The sequence below is a fragment of the Hippoglossus stenolepis genome, chromosome 13, assembly GCF_022539355.2.
Source record: "Hippoglossus stenolepis isolate QCI-W04-F060 chromosome 13, HSTE1.2, whole genome shotgun sequence".
Classification (NCBI taxonomy): Eukaryota; Metazoa; Chordata; class Actinopteri; order Pleuronectiformes; family Pleuronectidae; genus Hippoglossus; species Hippoglossus stenolepis.
Window position 1 is genome coordinate 24169839 of NC_061495.1, and position 18589 is coordinate 24188427.

Sequence of the window (18589 nt, forward strand, 5' to 3'; positions counted from 1 at the left end):
CTCAAACGGGTTATGATATTTCCTTCCTTTCGGTTCCTTCACTCCATCTTCCCAGCACCAACGTGTTTGTATATTTTATAAATGTTCTACGGTTTTATTGTTACCCCAATACTCCTGCCATATTGATTTTTCTTTTTTCCTGATGTGGCTTTTAGCTTTTGGGACTTGTAGGTCTACTTGTTTATTTATTTTTATTTTTATTTTTATTTTTATTTTTATTTTTATTAATAATAATAATATCTGTCCTAAATAAAGATATGCCAGATTGTGTAATTGTGAGTGCTCAATAGCTATCAGATGCAATGAGTGTTATTTTCTTCCCTTCTCCTAAGCTACACCCATAGTCAAAAACAAATCTCATGTGCCCAGTATACATTTTACAGTGATGCTCAACTTGTTCCCCATTCTTGTCCTGACAAACACTGGAGTATATTGATGAGCTTTTTGCTCTTAATCTTAGACTCAACTGAGATTGCCCTCCTTGCTGTCACTGAGCAACTAGAGCAGCCTCTCTCTCCTCTGTGGCCATCCTTCTGGCCATCAGATCCTTATTTCCTCCCTTCAGGATCTGGGTGTCTCAGGCTCTGCACTCTCCCTCCTCACATCCTACCTCAAAGAACGTACCTACCAGGTAACTCGTAGAGGATCTCTGTCAGAACTTTGTCCACTCACTACTGGGGCCCCTCAAGGTTCCGTCCTGGGTCCCCTCCTCTTTTCTCTGTACAACAACTCTCTTGGCTCTGTTATTCACGCACATGTCTTTTCCTACCACAGTTACGCAGATAACACCCAAGTAATTCTCTCTTTTCATCAGTCTGAAACACAGGTAGCAGCACAAATCTCTGCTTGTCTGACCAACATCTCTCAGTGGATGTCTGCACACCACTTGATAATCAACCTTAACAAGACCAAACTACTTTTCCTTCCATATTCTTCGTATTACCATCGACAACTCTGTGGTAGCCCCCACCCAGACCGCAAGGAACCTGGGTGTGACACTCGACAGCCAACTCTTCCTCACTGCCAACATTACTGCAACAACCCGCTTGTGTAGATACATGCTGCACAACATCAGGAGAATACATCCCTCAGCAGGCAGGTTCTGGTCCAGTCTCTTGACATCTCACACCTAGACTCCTGGCTGGTCTGCCTGCTAGAGCCATCTGACCTCTGCAGCTCATCCAGAATGCAGAAGCTCAACCGGTCTTCAACCTACCTAAGTTCTCTCACACTACACCGCTCCTCCGCTCCCTTTATATGTTACCAGTGGCTGCCCGTATCGCCTTCAAGACACTAGTACTTGCGTACCATGCTGTGAATGGATCAGGCCCAGCCTACATCCAGGACATGGTTAAACCTTACACCCCTGCCCGTCCACTCCGCTCTGCTTTAGCCAATCGGCTTGCTGCTCCCTCACTGCGAGGGACACCTAGCCACTCAACAAAATCACAACTGTTTGCTGTCCTGGCTTCCAAGGACCGCAAAAAGTCTATACATCTTCCTCCGCAGGCTAAAAACACATCTCTGATGTTCTCCATTACACGTGGCATCTATTGCACTTCTGTCCGTCATGGAAGAGGGATCCCTCACATGTGGCTCTCTCTGAGGTTTCTTTTTTTTTGGTAGTTTTTCCTTACTCTTGTTGAGGATTAAGGGCAGAGGATGTCACACCTTGTTAAAGCCCTATGAGACAAATTGTGATTTGTGATTATGGGCTATACAAATAAAATTTGATTGATTGATTGATTGATCTCTTCCGACTACACCTTGGCTGAGAAGATGATGGTCTGGCTTTTTTGAAGCTAATGTACTTACATTATTCTTGCTGTTCTGTGTTTGTTCCCTCATGGTTGAATGCACTTATTGGAAGTCGCTTTGGATAAAAGCATCAGCTAAATGATATGTAATCTAATGTAACTTTGTTCAACCTGTGAAAATGTATCAATCATTATATGGACTGGAGACGCTACCTTGTGGAGTTCCATTCTCCATATTCTGTTGTAATCTGTGTCAGGGTTTGGTGAGCAGGTAGACCCAAATGCAGGAGTGAGGAGGATCCAATTCCCCAAAAATGTATTTATTGAAAATAAATAAAATAAAACAAGGGGCAGCCACAGAAAGAAACAAACAGGTGAAAATCAAACAGTTCAGGATCAGGAACACAAAGCAGGCAGATACTGAACTGAGGAGTTGACTTAAATACAAACTGAACTAACGACAAACTAGAAACAGGTGGTGCTTAATTCGATTTAGGTCAGGGGAACGTGAGGGCATCAATGACTTCGTCATCCAGGAACTGCCTACACACGCTGGCCACATTAGGCCGGGCATTGTCCTGCACCAGGAGGAACCCAGGGCCCCCCAGCACCAACGTAAGGTCAGACAATCGCTCTGAGGATTTCATCCCGGCACCTAACAGCAGTCACGGTACTGTTGGCAATGACATGGATGTCTGTGTGTGGTGGGGAAGTCTCCTCAGTGTGGGTGAACATAGGGTGCATTACTGTTGAACGGAGCCCCAGCCTTTGCTCCTCCTCCAGCCAAACCTCTAATCAGGCTATATAAAGCACCTGTGAGCCTCTGTCTCTCTCTCTGCTCTTCACCTGCCTTGTTTGTGACTGGTCCTCCAGTCCTCTTTCCTGGAGTCTCGTCAGTATGCCTGCGTCCTAGCTGACGAGGTTGCGCAAAATCAGCTGGCTTTCCTGCAGTGAAGGAAATTGCGACAGGAATAAATAACATTAATGAAACACTGAAACAGTTGTTGGATGTCCTCGCAAATATATAAGTGCGTGACTGAATATGTGTGTGTGTGTGTGTCATTTGCTTCAGAAAAATTAGGATAAACCCATAAGGAAAAGTAATGTATTTCACAACAAGATGCTCACCGACAAGCCACCAGTCTCTTGCAGCTCCTGCCTCCAAACGCATTCCCCCTGCTTTTGTGTAAAATAAAGGAGTCGTGGGTGCCTCCTGGCCAGTGAGCCACAACATCGTTGATTGAATGGTAGTTTTTCTTTTCGTAAATTGCATGGAGTCTGTAGATGGAGCTTTAATGCGCACGTGGGTGCAGTCTTGCTCCAACAGTATTTGGCACACCAGCAATGCCATGGAACTTCCTCTTCACATCACTCTGGTGTTGTTCATCATAGGGAAATTTAAAGTAAATGGGCATTTGCCTTATGATGCCATTTAATACCTTCGGGATGACATGGCTCAGAGAAGGTTGTGAAATTCCAGCCCGATCTGCTATTTCCCTCTGAAATGTACCTGTAGCCAGGAAACCGAGGGTGGACAGGACTTAAACCTGAGGAGGTATGGGTTGAGAGCGGTGTGTCGGGTGACTAAGATGCCGCTCCAGGGAATTGGATAATTGCAGCAAAACGAAAACGGCTGATAAGCCATTTTTCAGTTTCTTCAAACGTTTTTACGGTCCCTGAAGATGCGCTCTCTCCTGTAGGCACCGGCAGCAGCATCTTCGAGCAAGGCTAGATCTGCCATCTTTTCACTTGCTTGGAGGTAAATCGGAGTCATTTATATACCCTGCATGTCCTTAAATATACTACCAATTAATCAGTTTTCAAAAAGGTGGAGGTGACGTCAGCTGTAATCAGTGCACACCTGGGCCCTGTGTGCTCTGCCCTTTAAAAGCCTTGCCTCATTCATGTCTCGTTCTCTCTGAGGGACGAGGTGGGCTCTCCCTGACACCTGATGGCGGCATTACTTTTTCTTTTGCTTACAGACCCACTTCCCTCACCCATACATGCTTTACATTACTGACCTACTGAAAATCCTACATGTTGTATTATATCTTGTTGAAATAAATGTCTGTAATGGTAACAGTCAAGTTGTGTCATCTCCCTCCGTGTCCCATTCTGGTCTCCTTGTCTTAGGTTCACCTGCTGCTGTTTTGTTTTGCTGTTCTGTTTTGTTTTTGTTAATATTGGTTTTGTTCCAACAAAACAACTCTGTGTGAGCCCCCACCCAGACCGCTAGGAACCTGGGTGTGACACTCGACAGTCAACTCTCCCTTACTGCCAACATTACTGCAACAACACGTTCATGTAGATTCATGCTGCACAACATCAGGAGAATACATATTTTCTCACTCAGAAGTCGCGCCTAGACTATTGTAACTCCCTCCTGGTTGGTCTACCTGCTAGTGCCATCCGACCTCCGACCATCCAGAATGCAGCGCTCGACTGGTCTTTAACCTACCTAAATTCACTCACACTACTCTGCTCTTCCGCTCCCTTCACTGGTTACCAGTGGCTGCCCGCATCCGTTTCAAAACATTAGTACTTGCGTACCGTGCTGCGAACGGATTGGTCCAGTCTACATCCAGGACATGGTCAAACCTTACACCCCAGCCCGTTCACTCCGCTCTGCATCTGCCAATCGGCTTGTTGCTCCCTCACTGCGAGCTAACCACTCAACAAAATCACGACTGTTTGCTGTCCTGGCTCCAGAGATGGGCAGTATTTCTATTACTTGTATTTGAAATACGTATTTCAATTACTTTTGAGTATTTTGTAATTTGTATTTGATAGGGCCGATAAAAAATCTAACGTAATTTGTAACAAAATACTTTAGAGTGGAGTAATTTAGTATTTAAAATACTTTCAGAAGCAGATTTCAATGCCAAAAAAAGTGATCTGAAAGAGAGCCAGATTCAACTGAACGTGAATCAGTCGTTCTCGCATGCAGACATTTCCCAAGTCCACACAACTTCAACCGCATTGCTGAGATATTGGATGAAATCCACTCAGAATTTGGCCTGTCAAATGAAAACATCATTGCAACAGTGACTGACAATGGGTCAAATTTTGTAAAGGCCTTTAAGGAGTTCAACATATCTGTTGTTACAGATGAAGACAAGAATGATGACACAGAAGAGGATGGACTATCCTTTGTAACCATCAATGCTTCAGAAGAAGAAGTGTCTGAAGGTGCAATCATCCTACCACCTCATGTGAGATGTGCCACTCATACACTGAGCTTAGTGTGTACCACTGATGTGAAGCAGGCGATGAAGGACTCTCCCACACTCTCCCGTCTGAACCACACAGCCATGGGAAAGTGCTCAGCTTTGTGGAATGCATCAAAAAGACCCAAGACGGCAGAACTCCTGTCAGAAGTGACAAAAGAACAGTTGAAAACACCATGCCCAACACGTTGGAATTCTATGTATGACAGTTTGAATCAGCTGGCCACTTTAAGAGACAAACTACCTGAAATGATGGAAAAACTTCAGCTCCCTCCATTCAAAGAGGTGGAGCTTGACTACCTGGCAGAGTACTGCAAAATCCTGAGACCTATTGCAGTAGCCATAGATCGGCTACAGGGTCAGATATCCTGCTACTATGGTGAACTTATCCCTACCCTTTTTGCTGTGCAATCCAAACTCCATGACCTACAAGCCTCCAACCTAAGGCACACCTCTCCCCTTTTACAAGCCATCTTGGTAGGTTTTGAGAAAAGGTTCAGTAGTTGTCTGGAGTTGAAGACGGATGTGAACGAAGCCATCTTGGCAACAGTCACTCACCCATTCTTCAAAATGCGCTGGCTACCACCACGATTGTCAGGAGATAGGAGGCGAATCCACCAGCTTATGCTCCACTCAGCTGAAGATCTTGGCCTGGTGGCAGAGAGTGAAACGGCTTCCTCCAACCTCCAAGATGATGAGGAAGATGACTTCTTTGTTTTCTCAGCTGAAGAAACTCAAGTCCAGGAAAGACAGGAGATCACAAGCCACAGCAAAGCTGAGTTAGAGACCCTTCGTTTTCTGGAGGACACCAGAAAAGACCTGCTTTCTCTTCAGCAGTACCCACTTATCAAGCTCCTTTTTGTTCGATTTAACACAACCCTCCCCTTTTCAGCTCCGGTTGAGAGACTGTTCTCGTTTGCAGGAATAATATTCCATCCGCACAGGAGGCGGTTAACACCAGAAATATTTGAAAAGTTAGTTGTTCTTAAAGGCAACTAAACTGGCTACTCAGTGGTTGGGTCTCAAGAACCAAAATGGAAGGATTATTATGTCATAAAGATGTCAGTGTGAACCTGTATGAGACACTGTAATATAGAACTATGTGGCCTACCATGCCACTGGCCAATGTAAGAGAGAAATAAGTAGGCTACCATGCCACTGGCCAAGGTACAGTAAAAGAGAAGTAAGTAGGCTACTCACTTGTTAAGTTACCTGTTCACTTTTGTATTGATTTACTATTTACCTTTTATTTGTATTCATTTTTCTGTGCAGAACTTGATGTACAGTAATTTATTTAGGCTCTTTATCTGTGTACAACTGGTTTTAATTCTATATTTTGTTTTTATAGTATACATAGGCCTAATGTGTGATGCTATTCATATGTGATGAATATTTTCTTGTTGATACAAAGCCAAAGTTTATGGGCTGTTAAGTCCCATTAATAAAAATAGCTTTGCTTAGTTACACTGACATTCTGTGACTGTTCTTCCTTTTTGTGGGGTTCACCAGAGCTTTGTGTACATTATATAGCCCAAACCTGAATGCTCTGCTATACCAAATTGTGAGAAAACGGAAAATCCAGAAAAAGTATTTCCTATATTTTAAATACAAAATACATGTATTGTATTTTGTTACATTTTCTGGCACCAGTATTTTGTATTTTATTTTAATACATTTATTTGAGGGGTATTTTGTATTTTGTATCAAAATACATTTTGATGTATTTTTGCCCATCTCTGCCTGGCTCCTAAATGGTGGAATGAGCTCCCCAATGACATCAGGACAGCAGAAAGTCTACACATCTTCTGCCGCAAACTAAAAACACATCTCCTCCAACTATACCTTGAATAAAAAAAAAAAAGTTTAAACTAAAATGTAGTAGCACTTAAATGGCACTTACTTATAGCACTTTGTAGTTTGGCTTTCTTGAAGAAAATTGTACTTTCTTGATTATTGTTGTTCTGGGTTTGTACCCTCATGGTTGAATGCACTTATTGTAAGTCGCTTTGGATAAAAGCGTCAGCTAAATGAAATGTAATAATGTATTGTTCCTTTCTGGTAGTGTTTACTTTATTGCTTGGTTTGTTTGAATTGTTATCTTTGTTTATTTGATCAACTGGGTTACACCATTATTGGTTATATTGTTTATGGTTATATTCTTAATTTCTACATTCTTTTTTTGTTTTAGTACAGCTGAGTGCCAAACTACTGGGAGGCTAGGCACTCCGGGTGAGGTCCCAACATCAATGCATGTAAGTGAGAGCACTGGAATATGAGTGTTGTGTGCACCATTGTTGCTGTGCTTTGCCGTGATGCACCCGAGGTGAGTAAATGGTGGCACCCATGGGCACGCCTTAGTAAGACTGCCTCTCCACATGTGGCCTCAGCTCACATCCTCCATTTTTTTCTTTGTTTAAGTCGGCTGGAATATTTGTTTGTCTATTAACCTTTGTTTCTCCCTTGCAGTTCCAGACCCTGCTTTTATATTATTTTGAGTTATTTCAATCAAATATTTATTGTTGATAAAGAAACTCGTCTATGCCGCTTATCAATAACACTTTGTGCAATTGATTGGTGTCCAGAGAATGACTTTGAAACTGTAGATCCTGGTGCCAATCTGTGGAGCTTTTTTCCTATCTTTATTAAGGAGCGTGGTGTTTCGGTTTGAGAGCATGACTTGTTGAATTTATGTACAGATTTTGTATTACTTTTCATCAAACCCTGCCCTTGCACTCAAATAGCCCCTCTTTGAACCTAAATTTGCTCTGCTTCTGCCCAAACTGTGTGCTTGCACTCATATATTTTTCAGATCGTTCCGTGCGGGCGGTTACTCTTTAACCGGGTTCATCCACTCCCGCCCTCCACGGTATAATAAAGAAATGACATCATGTCACACATTGACCCAAAAAAAGCTAGCCCAACATTCTCAGCCAATCAATCTTTCACGTTACCAAATGCCTTCAACACTACTTTAACTTATTCAGCTGGCAACACATGTTCTGTTTGCTCTTTTCTAAATAAATATTTTGTATTACTGGTTGTGATGTCCCATTTATTTTGCAGTGGATACAATATTCAGATCCTTTAATGTATGTGAGAATATCGATTATATATTATATGAAAATACATGAAGTCCTGTATGAAAAATTGGAGTATAGTGTAGTATTGAGTATTTAAGTAAAAGTATTGGATCATATAACCATTAATTAAAACGAAAACATTGTAGAAATTTGGAATGAAAAAAATGGTATTTGTTAGAGCTGTTAACAGCTCATAAACATCTGAATTGTGACCCCTGATTTCAAACAGGTGTTTATAAGAATATGTTATACTATTCATTGTGTAAAATCTGCACCTGGTGTAACTAGTAACTAGTAACTGACACTGTAAAATCAATGTAGAGAGGACAGTACATAGAGATAAAATACAGAAAATTCTTGAAATACTCAAGGAAAGTGATTCTGAATTAGTGTTTAAGTAAAAGTATCCACTGCAGTGCCTTTACATTGTGGTCAACACAAGTCTGTCCACAACACCAGTACTATAAATATCATTAATGCACCTCTTCAAGAATGTAAAGGTTATGAATAACATTTTGCGACAAGTCATTGAAATCAGAAAAGTGACATTTAAAAGGTATTCCAGACATAGAAAGTCCGGGAATTTAACCAATGTATGTTTCTGTTAATTTCACATTTCCATACCTTTTTTGTTTTCTAACGTGCAGTGAAATATTATTATTACATTGAACTTTCGGCATTATTCAACAAAGCAATACAAAATATATAGAAGTGGAACATTAGAAACCGATGAGAGCCCTTCTGTAGACTCTGCCCTGGTAGCTAATAGTGTGCCATGATCGTATTGGAACGAAAATGGCCATTAAAAGTTAGAATTAGGTGGTTATGTCTATAGACTATGGGGAATGAGGTGGCCTGTGGAGACATTTGCTGGTCACTCTCGATCATTTCGTCACTATTTGGGAAGGAGAACACAGACTATTCCAAAAAACAGATTAAATTAGGCTAATTCATGCTGTGACAGGTATTTTATTTCTTAATTAAAATAAAACAACATGTAAGCCCTTTATCTATTATTGACAAGTGTATTGTGTACATATACAAATCTAACATTCTTGTTAGATTTTATTTTTGAAATATTTTCTTTCATTTCCAGGTCACTTGTCTGCTTTTTAAAGCATTTATACAATACGGAAATGTAAAGAGGTATATATAATCCAAATCGAGCCGTTTGTTTGATTTATTTCGTTCTTGATTATGACAACAAAAAAGGAACCATTAGTGGTTCAAAACGAGAATAACTTGTATTTGTTTTTTCGCTGTATTTTAAAGCGGATCACGGATTATACGATAATAAATTGACCGAGAGTGATACCGATCATCTGTTTCACTATAACAACTTGTCTCCAGCTGGGGGCGGTAACACACAATTGTGTCACCGCCATAAAATGTAAGGAAGAAGATATTTTACGACATTACTGCTCGCATTACGGCAAGTGTTTACCGACAACGGTCTGGTTGACGGTACACGTGTTTACTATCTCGTCCACTTGTGTGGTGACTGCAGCATGGCTAAAATGTCTAAGACTAAGGCGATTAGCTCAAAGAGAGTTAAAAAGAGCTGCGAGGGGCCGGAGAAGAAGAAACATGTGGTCTACGACGAAGAGGAAGAGCGTTTGAATGAGGCAGATGTAAACTTCACCAGCGAGGAAGAGGAGGAGGACGACGGCCACAATGATGAACGAAAACGCCAGAAGCTACTGGAAGCTATCAACGCTCTCGGGGTTCAGAGGAAGAAAAAGCTGGCGGAGCGATCCGAGGCATCCGTCTACATGTCGGACTTTACCGTCACCGCGGAGGGGGAGGGAGACAAAATGGACCTGTCGGAGCTCATCGGGACTGTGGAAAAAAACCCCGCAGTCCCAGCCAAGACCAAGAAGCAGCTGAAGAACCTAGAGCAAAGTAAAAAGACCATCGAATGTTCTCTCAGTAAGCAGGAAAGTGAGAGGATCCAGAGAGATGTTGCTTTTCAGAAGGCATCGACAGAGGTGTCTAAGTGGAAAGGTGTCATTAAACAGAACCAGAGGGCCGAGCAGTTGCTCTTCCCTCTTAATCAGGAGCCTACTGGCCCCAAAGCTATGGAGAGGGTGGTGACCAGCTGGAAGGTACAAACCCCACTGGAGCAGGAAGTTTTTGCCCTTCTATCTGCCAACAAGCAGCCCATCAATGACCCCATCCTGACCCCTGCTGAGGAGGCTTCCCTGAGCGCCATGAGCCTTGAGGAGGCCAAGATCCGCCGTGCAGAGCTACAGAAGGCCCGGGCACTGCAGTCCTACTACGAAGCCAAGGCCCGTAGAGAGAGAAAGATCAAGAGCAAGAAATACCACAAAGTGCATAATAAGGCCAAACGTAAAGACTTCTTGAAGCAGTTTGATGAGATGATTAAGACAAACCCAGCAGCTGCCATAGAGGAGCTGAATAAGGTGGAGCTTGCCAGGATGCAGGAGAGGATGTCACTGAAGCATCAGAACAGCGGCAAGTGGGCCAAATCAAATGCTATCATTTCTAAATATGACAAGGGGGCTCGCAAAGCAATGCAGCAACAATTGGAGGTGAACAAAGAGCTGACCCAGAAGCTGGTGACATCACTGAATAATGAGGGGGAGGAGGAAGAGGTAGGCTCTCCAGAATTGATACCTGATTTTGTTAATGATACGGAGGGAGGGCTGGATTCTTCAAATCCCTGGATGAGAGGAAAGCTCTCTGAGCAACCCACAGAGAGGAGTGACATTTTTGACTTCACAGAGGAGGGGGCTGGAGTGGTGGGAAATAAAACTGAAGAAGATAATTATGAGGAGGTGGAGGAAACTGCGGAGGAAGCACTCCTCAGAGAATTTGACCACAGGAGGAAACTGCGTCTGGTTCAAGAGGCTGAAATCATGCCTGTGATATTTGTGGATCATGACAATAAAGCTGCAGCAGAATATACCTCCAACAAAGAGGAGGAGGAGCAGCTGTCTGAGTTCACTAGTCTTTTCCAAGTTATAGCAAACTCTCGTCAGGCTGCCGAAGCAGTACAGGCTGATGCAGCAGAGGACGCCAAGCACACAGACTCTGCTCAGCTGGAAGAAGGGCAGAGAATCAGGACTCAGGAGGATGTGGAGTTCCTCAGTCAGGAGTTATCAACTGATAAAGCACCTGTTCAGCCACAGCCTGTCCCAGCCACAGAAAAACTGCCGTCAGCAACTCTGAAGGCAGGAAAAAACAGAAAAAGGAAGAGAGGGACTGAGCTGAAAGAAATTCTCACCACAGAAGCAAAGGTCATCCAAGTCCCGATTGCCCCAGCAGTGGAGGACACAGAGGACTCAGATGAAAAGCTGGAACAGAGGGGGCTCATTAAAGAGGCCTTTGCTGGAGATGATGTCATGTCAGACTTCCTTAGGGACAAGAGGAATCAGGAAGATGCAGGAAGACCTAAGGTGGTGGACCTGACGCTGCCTGGGTGGGGAGAGTGGGGAGGGGGGGGGCTTAAGCCATCTCGCAACAAATGCAGGAGGTTCAGGATCAAGACTGTGCTGCCTCCACCCAGGAAAGATCAGCACCTGCCCAGTGTCATCATCTCGGAGAAGAGAAACAGCTCCATTAGCCTCCACCAGGTGAATTCTCTGCCCTTTCCCTTTGAGAACCACATGCAGTTTGAGAGCACCGTCCGTTCTCCCGTGGGCCGCACCTGGAACACAGAGCACACTGTTAAAAAGATCACCAAGCCAAAGGTAATCACCCAGCTGGGCTCCATCATTGAGCCCATGGCTCGGGAGGAGCTGGTGAAGGACAAGAAGCTGGTGTGTAGTGTGGATAACAAATAATACTGAAATGATCAGAAGTAAATGAGGTTGAAGCTTTTTTCCACTAAACACGACTGTGCCAACAATAAATTCTCTGTATGGGATGAAGATCAGTCTAATATCTATACTGAAATCTATGCTTTTCTTGACTTTTTCGTATTGTATCAAATTAATTTGTTAAGATTTGAAATAAATTTCTTTGGAGTTAAAGATTTTTGCAAACTCATTGAATTATCACCTGCTGTTTGGGTCACCCTGTAGTTGGCTGTCTTACACTGTGTAGCTGTGTAACCTGTGAGATGAAGATCTACAAAACACATACCAAATTAAACCTTACTGCTGCTGAAATAGTTATTATTTTGAGTCTTCTGAAGAGGATTAAATACATTTACAGCAGAAACTGCTGCTTTCCAGTGTTTCAGTCCAGTTTTCATCTCCAGTGAAATGAAAAGTGGAAGTCTGCCACCCGGGGGTGTGTTAAACAAAAATTTACAAGGATTAAAAAGACTATTTCTCCACATAATCAAAAAGAAAAGTGCACATAATGCAGAATTAGTGCTTTTAAATGTTATTATCTACCTGTTTTTATTGTTGATGCATTTAAAGCTTTTAAACAAATCTGGTAAGGGTGCTAATTCCAACACTTTTATGCAGTTCAATATTGTAGTGAAAGATATACTGTATTTTACATGCTCATATGGTCCAGAACCTCAAAACTACCTGTACTGACAATACAGCATTTGAGTTGAGTGCTGACACAAGCTGTAGCTGTAGGGAAAATGTGAAGTGAATAAAAAGGGAGCATTAAGGTTACACAATCATAGTAAACATGGCATTGTAAACTTTATTAATTGGATCACAATATAATAATGGCAGTAAATGAATTGGAGGAGACATTAAATTAATGATAATATCTATACAATATGTATGTTTGGTCTAATTTGAACTGTTACTATTCTCAAATTAGATCTACTGGTTTACTTTCACTTGGGTTTTATTTACATAAAGTTCTTGTTCAGTTGCTGGTGTCAACATTTAAGAACTCATGCTCATTTTGTCAAATGAAAGAAATAAGAAAATGTTTATAATTCCTCAAAGTAAGTTATCAAAAACTACTGCAGCTTTCTTTTGCTCGTAACATTACAAACTACTCAGCCACATTAACAGTTTGATACAAAGCAGAAACAATTAGTCAATCACAAATTACACATTACTTTAATAATTGATGTATTGAATCAAGTTATTTATCAAACAATCCTTAGTTTGAGTATCTCAGTTATATTTAATGATTTTCACATTTATGCAATTTTTAAATACAAATCTGCGTTTTTTGGACTACTGAGGTTTATGAAACTGATCAGTATTTTATAGACCAGTCATCAATTCATTTAGAACATTATGTCATTGAAGCCTGTTGTCAGTCTGCTCAAACTTAGTTAAGCACTGGTTAGTGTGGAAGTTTCTACTGCCCTGCCAGAAAGAGAGAGGGGGGCACTTTCATGAGTTATACACCATCTAACAGCAGCCTTTTACACATCTGTGCTTGACTTCCTCTCTCCTCTTTCACTCTTGATTTTAAGCACATTTGTAAGAGCATGCAGCAGTGTCTAAAATAAAAGCCATTACAGTTGGGTTAAACCTTCCCACATGGGTGAAAGTGCATGCTTTGGCACCTGACGTCTCTGTATTTCACATGATAGACACTCTATTACAGCGGGGGATGCTGTAATGGACTATGCATCAGTTCAGGTAATGGTTGTCAGCTTGAGTGCCCGAGAAGCAGTGGAGAATTCCATTAGAAACCTTATAGTTACTAAATCAGTCATTCTCCACCTTCCTCTCTATTGAACCACCTTTTTGGGGCAATTACTACAGCTTCATACACCCTTCAGCAGTGAAAAGAGACCTAGTCCTTGGACGTATCCCTGCCCACTGGACTGCAACAAGATTAGACAGTTATTCTGACTCAAATATATGAAAGGCTGCTGTGGCTGGAAATCAGAAAGCTGGGGATATGAATGGCCTACATCTCTGATAATGTTACATATTTTACTCCATTATAACCACTTGTGAGATACCCTTAAGTATTTGTTTTAGGATTAAGGAGGATTAAGGAGATGCAATGCTTGTTTATTTTCTGTTCACTGATCACTTCTTGCAGTGTGTTGAGAGTCTGTTAATCATCATGGAGATTAATTCAATGAGTTCACTTTCATTAACAGTAAAGTAGAGTTAAATACTTATAATGGTGTCTATCTTCTAAAAACAGTAGTAGATGTTCAAAGATTTCATTTTATTATGCCACTGCTGCTTCACTACAGTCCAGCCGCCTCAGTGGTCTGTGTATGAAACTTGATAGAGGACTCTTTTCCATTTCCTCCTGTAATCCAAGGCCCAACACCATACCCTGCTGGCAGGTGTAAGATTAACTTAGTTAGGTGTAGAGCTGCTCATGCGCACCAAATTAAATTAATGGAACAAATTTACCTCCTAATTAAGATGAAAATACGTGTCAGTTGTAACCTTGCTGAGCACTAATTATGTACAAATGATTTATCATCTGTTTCGTCCTGAATAGCAATGGGCTCACCTCTCCGATAGCCTTGGCTGGCTGTTAAGAGATGGCCTCTGATTAATAGTGACAGGTTGTTCTGCGTAGAAGCTGCACATCGCTGACCAGCCAATCAGAGGCAGCATGAGCTCAGACTCTCCTCCCTTCCATTAACCTACATGGAGTGTGCAGCTGAGCATCACTGTGCCTCAGCTTGCCATCTTGCTACCCTCCTCTGAATAAAAATTAAGTACATTCAAAGAGGAGACATTACTGTGTCATCTTTACAGACTCCCAGCTCAAAGAACAAATTGAATAGTGCACAATACAGTCAAGCTCATACATCAATAATGTATGCTCAGTGGTAGATAATTGCTTCAGTGTGCCCAAGAACAAAACAAATCTTGATTAACCCTGGAACCTGTCTATGGCCAGCAGGTGGTGCAATGAGTTAAGATTGCCAAAGCCACTGTATAATTTATTGTGAGCAGAAATAAGAAGGACTTCCTTATACAATTACAGCTAACTGTGATATTCCATCTTATTTCCTCCTGCATGGCAAGTACAGATATATTTCAATGGACCGCTGCTTTGATTAGCATTAGAATCACAGTCTTGCTGAGGACACACTGGCCAATCTGTAATCATTGTTCCGCAGGCTTGCTCACAGGGGATATAACCCACTTTGTCATTATCATTCAATATGCCACACACATGCTGGTATAGCTTCCATGGTGCTTCAAGCAACAGGGCATTTGCATATCCTCAGCAATAATTTGCACAGACAGAAATGCACCACACACTGCAGCACACACTGACCTAAAATGAGAGATGCCTTTGCTCCCTGATGCTGCTCAAGATACAGAAAAGCTCTCACTTTATTTGTCTCATCTATGTCTATGTGTAAAATTCTGTCTTTGCTAGTTAATTAGTTAATTAGTTAATTGTTTGTGGGCACGTCCTTAAAAATGCCATTATGTAGAAGTGTCAGCTCCAGCCATTAGGGATCATTTGACTTTCTAATGAGTTTTGTCTTTATTTAGCCAACACATAATATTGTCATAATTTGCTCATCAGATGCGTCATTGTTGTGGTAAATGTCAGTATGCCTGCACAAGCAAGGTACCTATGTTTTCCAGCTCATTTCTCTTTTGTTCATAGCCAAGCTAAGCTTGTCTGTCCAAACATAGCTTTTCCCCTGCTGCTGGAGCTGTGGTTAATGCAGATTCAGAACAAATGTCAAGCAGTGCCAAATAATTTTCCTCATTATGTAGAGTGTTCAGGTCATCCCAAATATATGACACGTTCACTGGAACACAAGAGCAGCACTCATTTTCTTGTGTTGCTTCGACACCCTTTTTCTATTCTATTCCCTTGCCTGTAGTGAGAGAATTGGGGGCTACGGGTTGCAAGGCTTAGCAAACAGCATCTCCCACATATCACGACAGTCTAGGGATTGGTGGATGAGGAAGGGAGGGAGGGGGTTAGAGGTTAATTATAGACAACAGAGAGGTCACAGGGCCTATTATTTTGGAGCCGGGACCTGCAATGGTCCAATGGGGATGACATTTACGATGACAACCTGGCCCCACCCCTCCATCCCATCCACACCCCAGCCCAACCCGCATACGCCATCACTCACATTTATACTGAAGGAAATGACAGCAGGACTCAGTGGTATGATAATGAAAAGACCCACAGGCAGAATGATGAACCGTACCTCTGGCTGTTCTCTGGCTGCATCAGGGGTCCTCAAAGTAGCCCTTGACAGCTAATTGAAAACCCCCATACCCTCCTCTAACCTACCCGGCTTCCTTTATCATTCTAATTATTGGGGTTAAGTGAATATCCCATGGGACTATGAGTGGTGCAGTGAGTAGATAAAACATAAATAACAAAAGATTTAGTGAATCAGCTGTCTTGAATTCAGAATACTGACATTATATATACATATACTAGCCATATTCAGAACAGTCTCCATTGCCCTGAAGATTCAGAATTTTTGGACCAAATGAAAATGTCCTTTTAAGATGTGGCAATAAAAAGGCTGTGAAAGTGTCCATTAAAGCATAGGATTGGTACTCTCTAAATAAAATATATTTATTGTTGTTAATAACTTGCTTGTAAAATCAAGAATGAGTTGATCCCACTATATTGTCTGTGTCTCCAATATCTTATTCCTCTTGCTGAATGCAATAATGCAATTATCCACAATCAGCTGCCACCATTATGATCACGATCCATGATAATGATCCACGATCCATGGTCCAGTGAATGTCTGAAAGCAGTGATGTGGCCGCAGCTGTGATCCTGGATTTGCAATGAAAGCACAAGGACTCCGGGGAAGAGGTCATGTCAGTAACGTGTATTGATGAGACATTAATGTGATGAAGAGGGAGAAAAGGAAAGAGAAGCTCCATGTGTCATGTTTCCCCGACATTCTAGACCTATAGCAGCATAAGTAAGACCTGGTCCAAGACTGACCTGAACCAGCTCTAACTAGGCTTTATCAAAAAGGAAGGTTTTAAGCCTACTCTTAAACTAGAGAGGGCATCTGCCTCCCCGATTGAAAATGAGAGATGATTCCAAAGGAGAGGAGCTTGATACTGTAGCTGATAGAGACTTTAGGGACAACAAGTAAGCCTGAATTCTGAGAGCGCAGTATTCTAGTGGGGTGATACTGTACTGTGACCTCTTTAATGATGGTGCCATATCATTAAGGCCTTTGTAGGTGAGGAGGAGATTTTAAATTATTTTCTAAATCTATGTAGTGAAGCTAATGCAGGACAAGTGTGATCTCTGTTCCTGGTTCTTGTCAGGACACGTGCTGCAGCATTTTGTACAAGCTGCAGAGTCTGTGAAGACTTAAAAATTCAAGATTAACTTTTTTGTCCCACAAAGTGGATAATATGTATTTGGCTCTTCACTCATGCTCCAGCCATAAAAATACACATATTACACTTATTGGTGGAGCCTTATAATAGGGAATTACAATCGTCAAGTCGAGTTGTGTGTGTATTTGCAGAATGTTGACTGTTCTTCATATCATAACATTACCATGAATCTAGAACATATGTGGCCATATCTTATGCTATAGGATGCCTTCTCCTACCCATATACTTTTCCAGTACTTTTCATGCTCAATTCCCCCAACCCAAAAAAGTTTTAATTTTGAAAGTAGTTGTTTTTTCGTTATTTTGATGCTCTCCATGTCAACGCACTTCGCCTTGTGTGCAGCACCTAAAAGCAAAAACCCAAATGTTTGCCTTGACTGTATGAAGGTGGCCCTGCCTGCCCCCTTGACGGCACCACGGTGCAGCTGATCGTAATAATGGCCCATTAAATTAATATTCATCTATTCCTTGATAAGCGGAGCATCGTCTCATCTGCAACATTGAAGTTAAAAGGAAAACTAAGTTGTATGATAATGTAACTTCTTTCCTGTCTGTAGCCTGTGTGGGTGTCTCTGTAGTTCTTCACACAAAAACTGACCACAGTTATAAATGGTGTCGGGTCATGAATCTGGATCGTTCTGGTCACTTTCCCTGATAGTACTAATTATGTACAAAACGTTGGACTTTATTTATATGTGTTAAATGTGTGCCTCATAAATTCTAGAGCAAACAGACAAACATACAGTAATCTTAATCACTGTATGGGTCCTAATAACTTCCGATTATTGTTCAAATGCAAAGTGGGCGCAAGCCAGCAGGAGTGGGTGCAGGGAGGACACTGACAGGATACTTCGGCACGATAAAAGTGTTCCGGGCCAATAATGTGTATCTACCCCAGTCCGATGTGTAATCAGTAACTGCTATTCTAATTTGTTTTGATCTTTAACAACTAATAGCCTTATGTTACAGTTTCTCTTTCTTTCTTCTGTTCTTCCCTTTTCCACACCATGACTTTATCATCTCTGCATCTCTGTAAACCTATTAGTGTGTGTGTGTGTGTATTTCAGTGAAAGAGAGGGGGAATATAGGCCATAGCACACACGTTTATTCAAACAGCAACAGCATTTGGTTTTCATAAGGACTTTAAGCGTGCTATTTTCCATATTTTCTCACGTAAAATCCAGAGAAAAAAGGTTTCTGCAGATATGTGATCGGTCTTTTTAGGGTTTGTCTGTGAACAGTGCCTCCTCTTACGTGTTACGTCAACTTTGAGCAACGCGATGACGTCATAACCT

General features: G+C 41.8%; 1 protein-coding gene across 1 annotated transcript; it reads left to right on the top strand.

Moving 5' to 3' along the window:
* Nucleotides 1–9491: 9491 nt before the first annotated feature.
* On the top strand, nucleotides 9492–12059 carry si:dkey-251i10.3 (uncharacterized protein LOC553498 homolog). Its single transcript, XM_035174175.2, has one exon. The coding sequence runs from the start codon at nucleotides 9573–9575 to the stop codon at nucleotides 11868–11870; it is 2298 nt and encodes a 765-aa protein (XP_035030066.2). The 5' UTR covers nucleotides 9492–9572; the 3' UTR covers nucleotides 11871–12059.
* Nucleotides 12060–18589: the final 6530 nt, after the last annotated feature.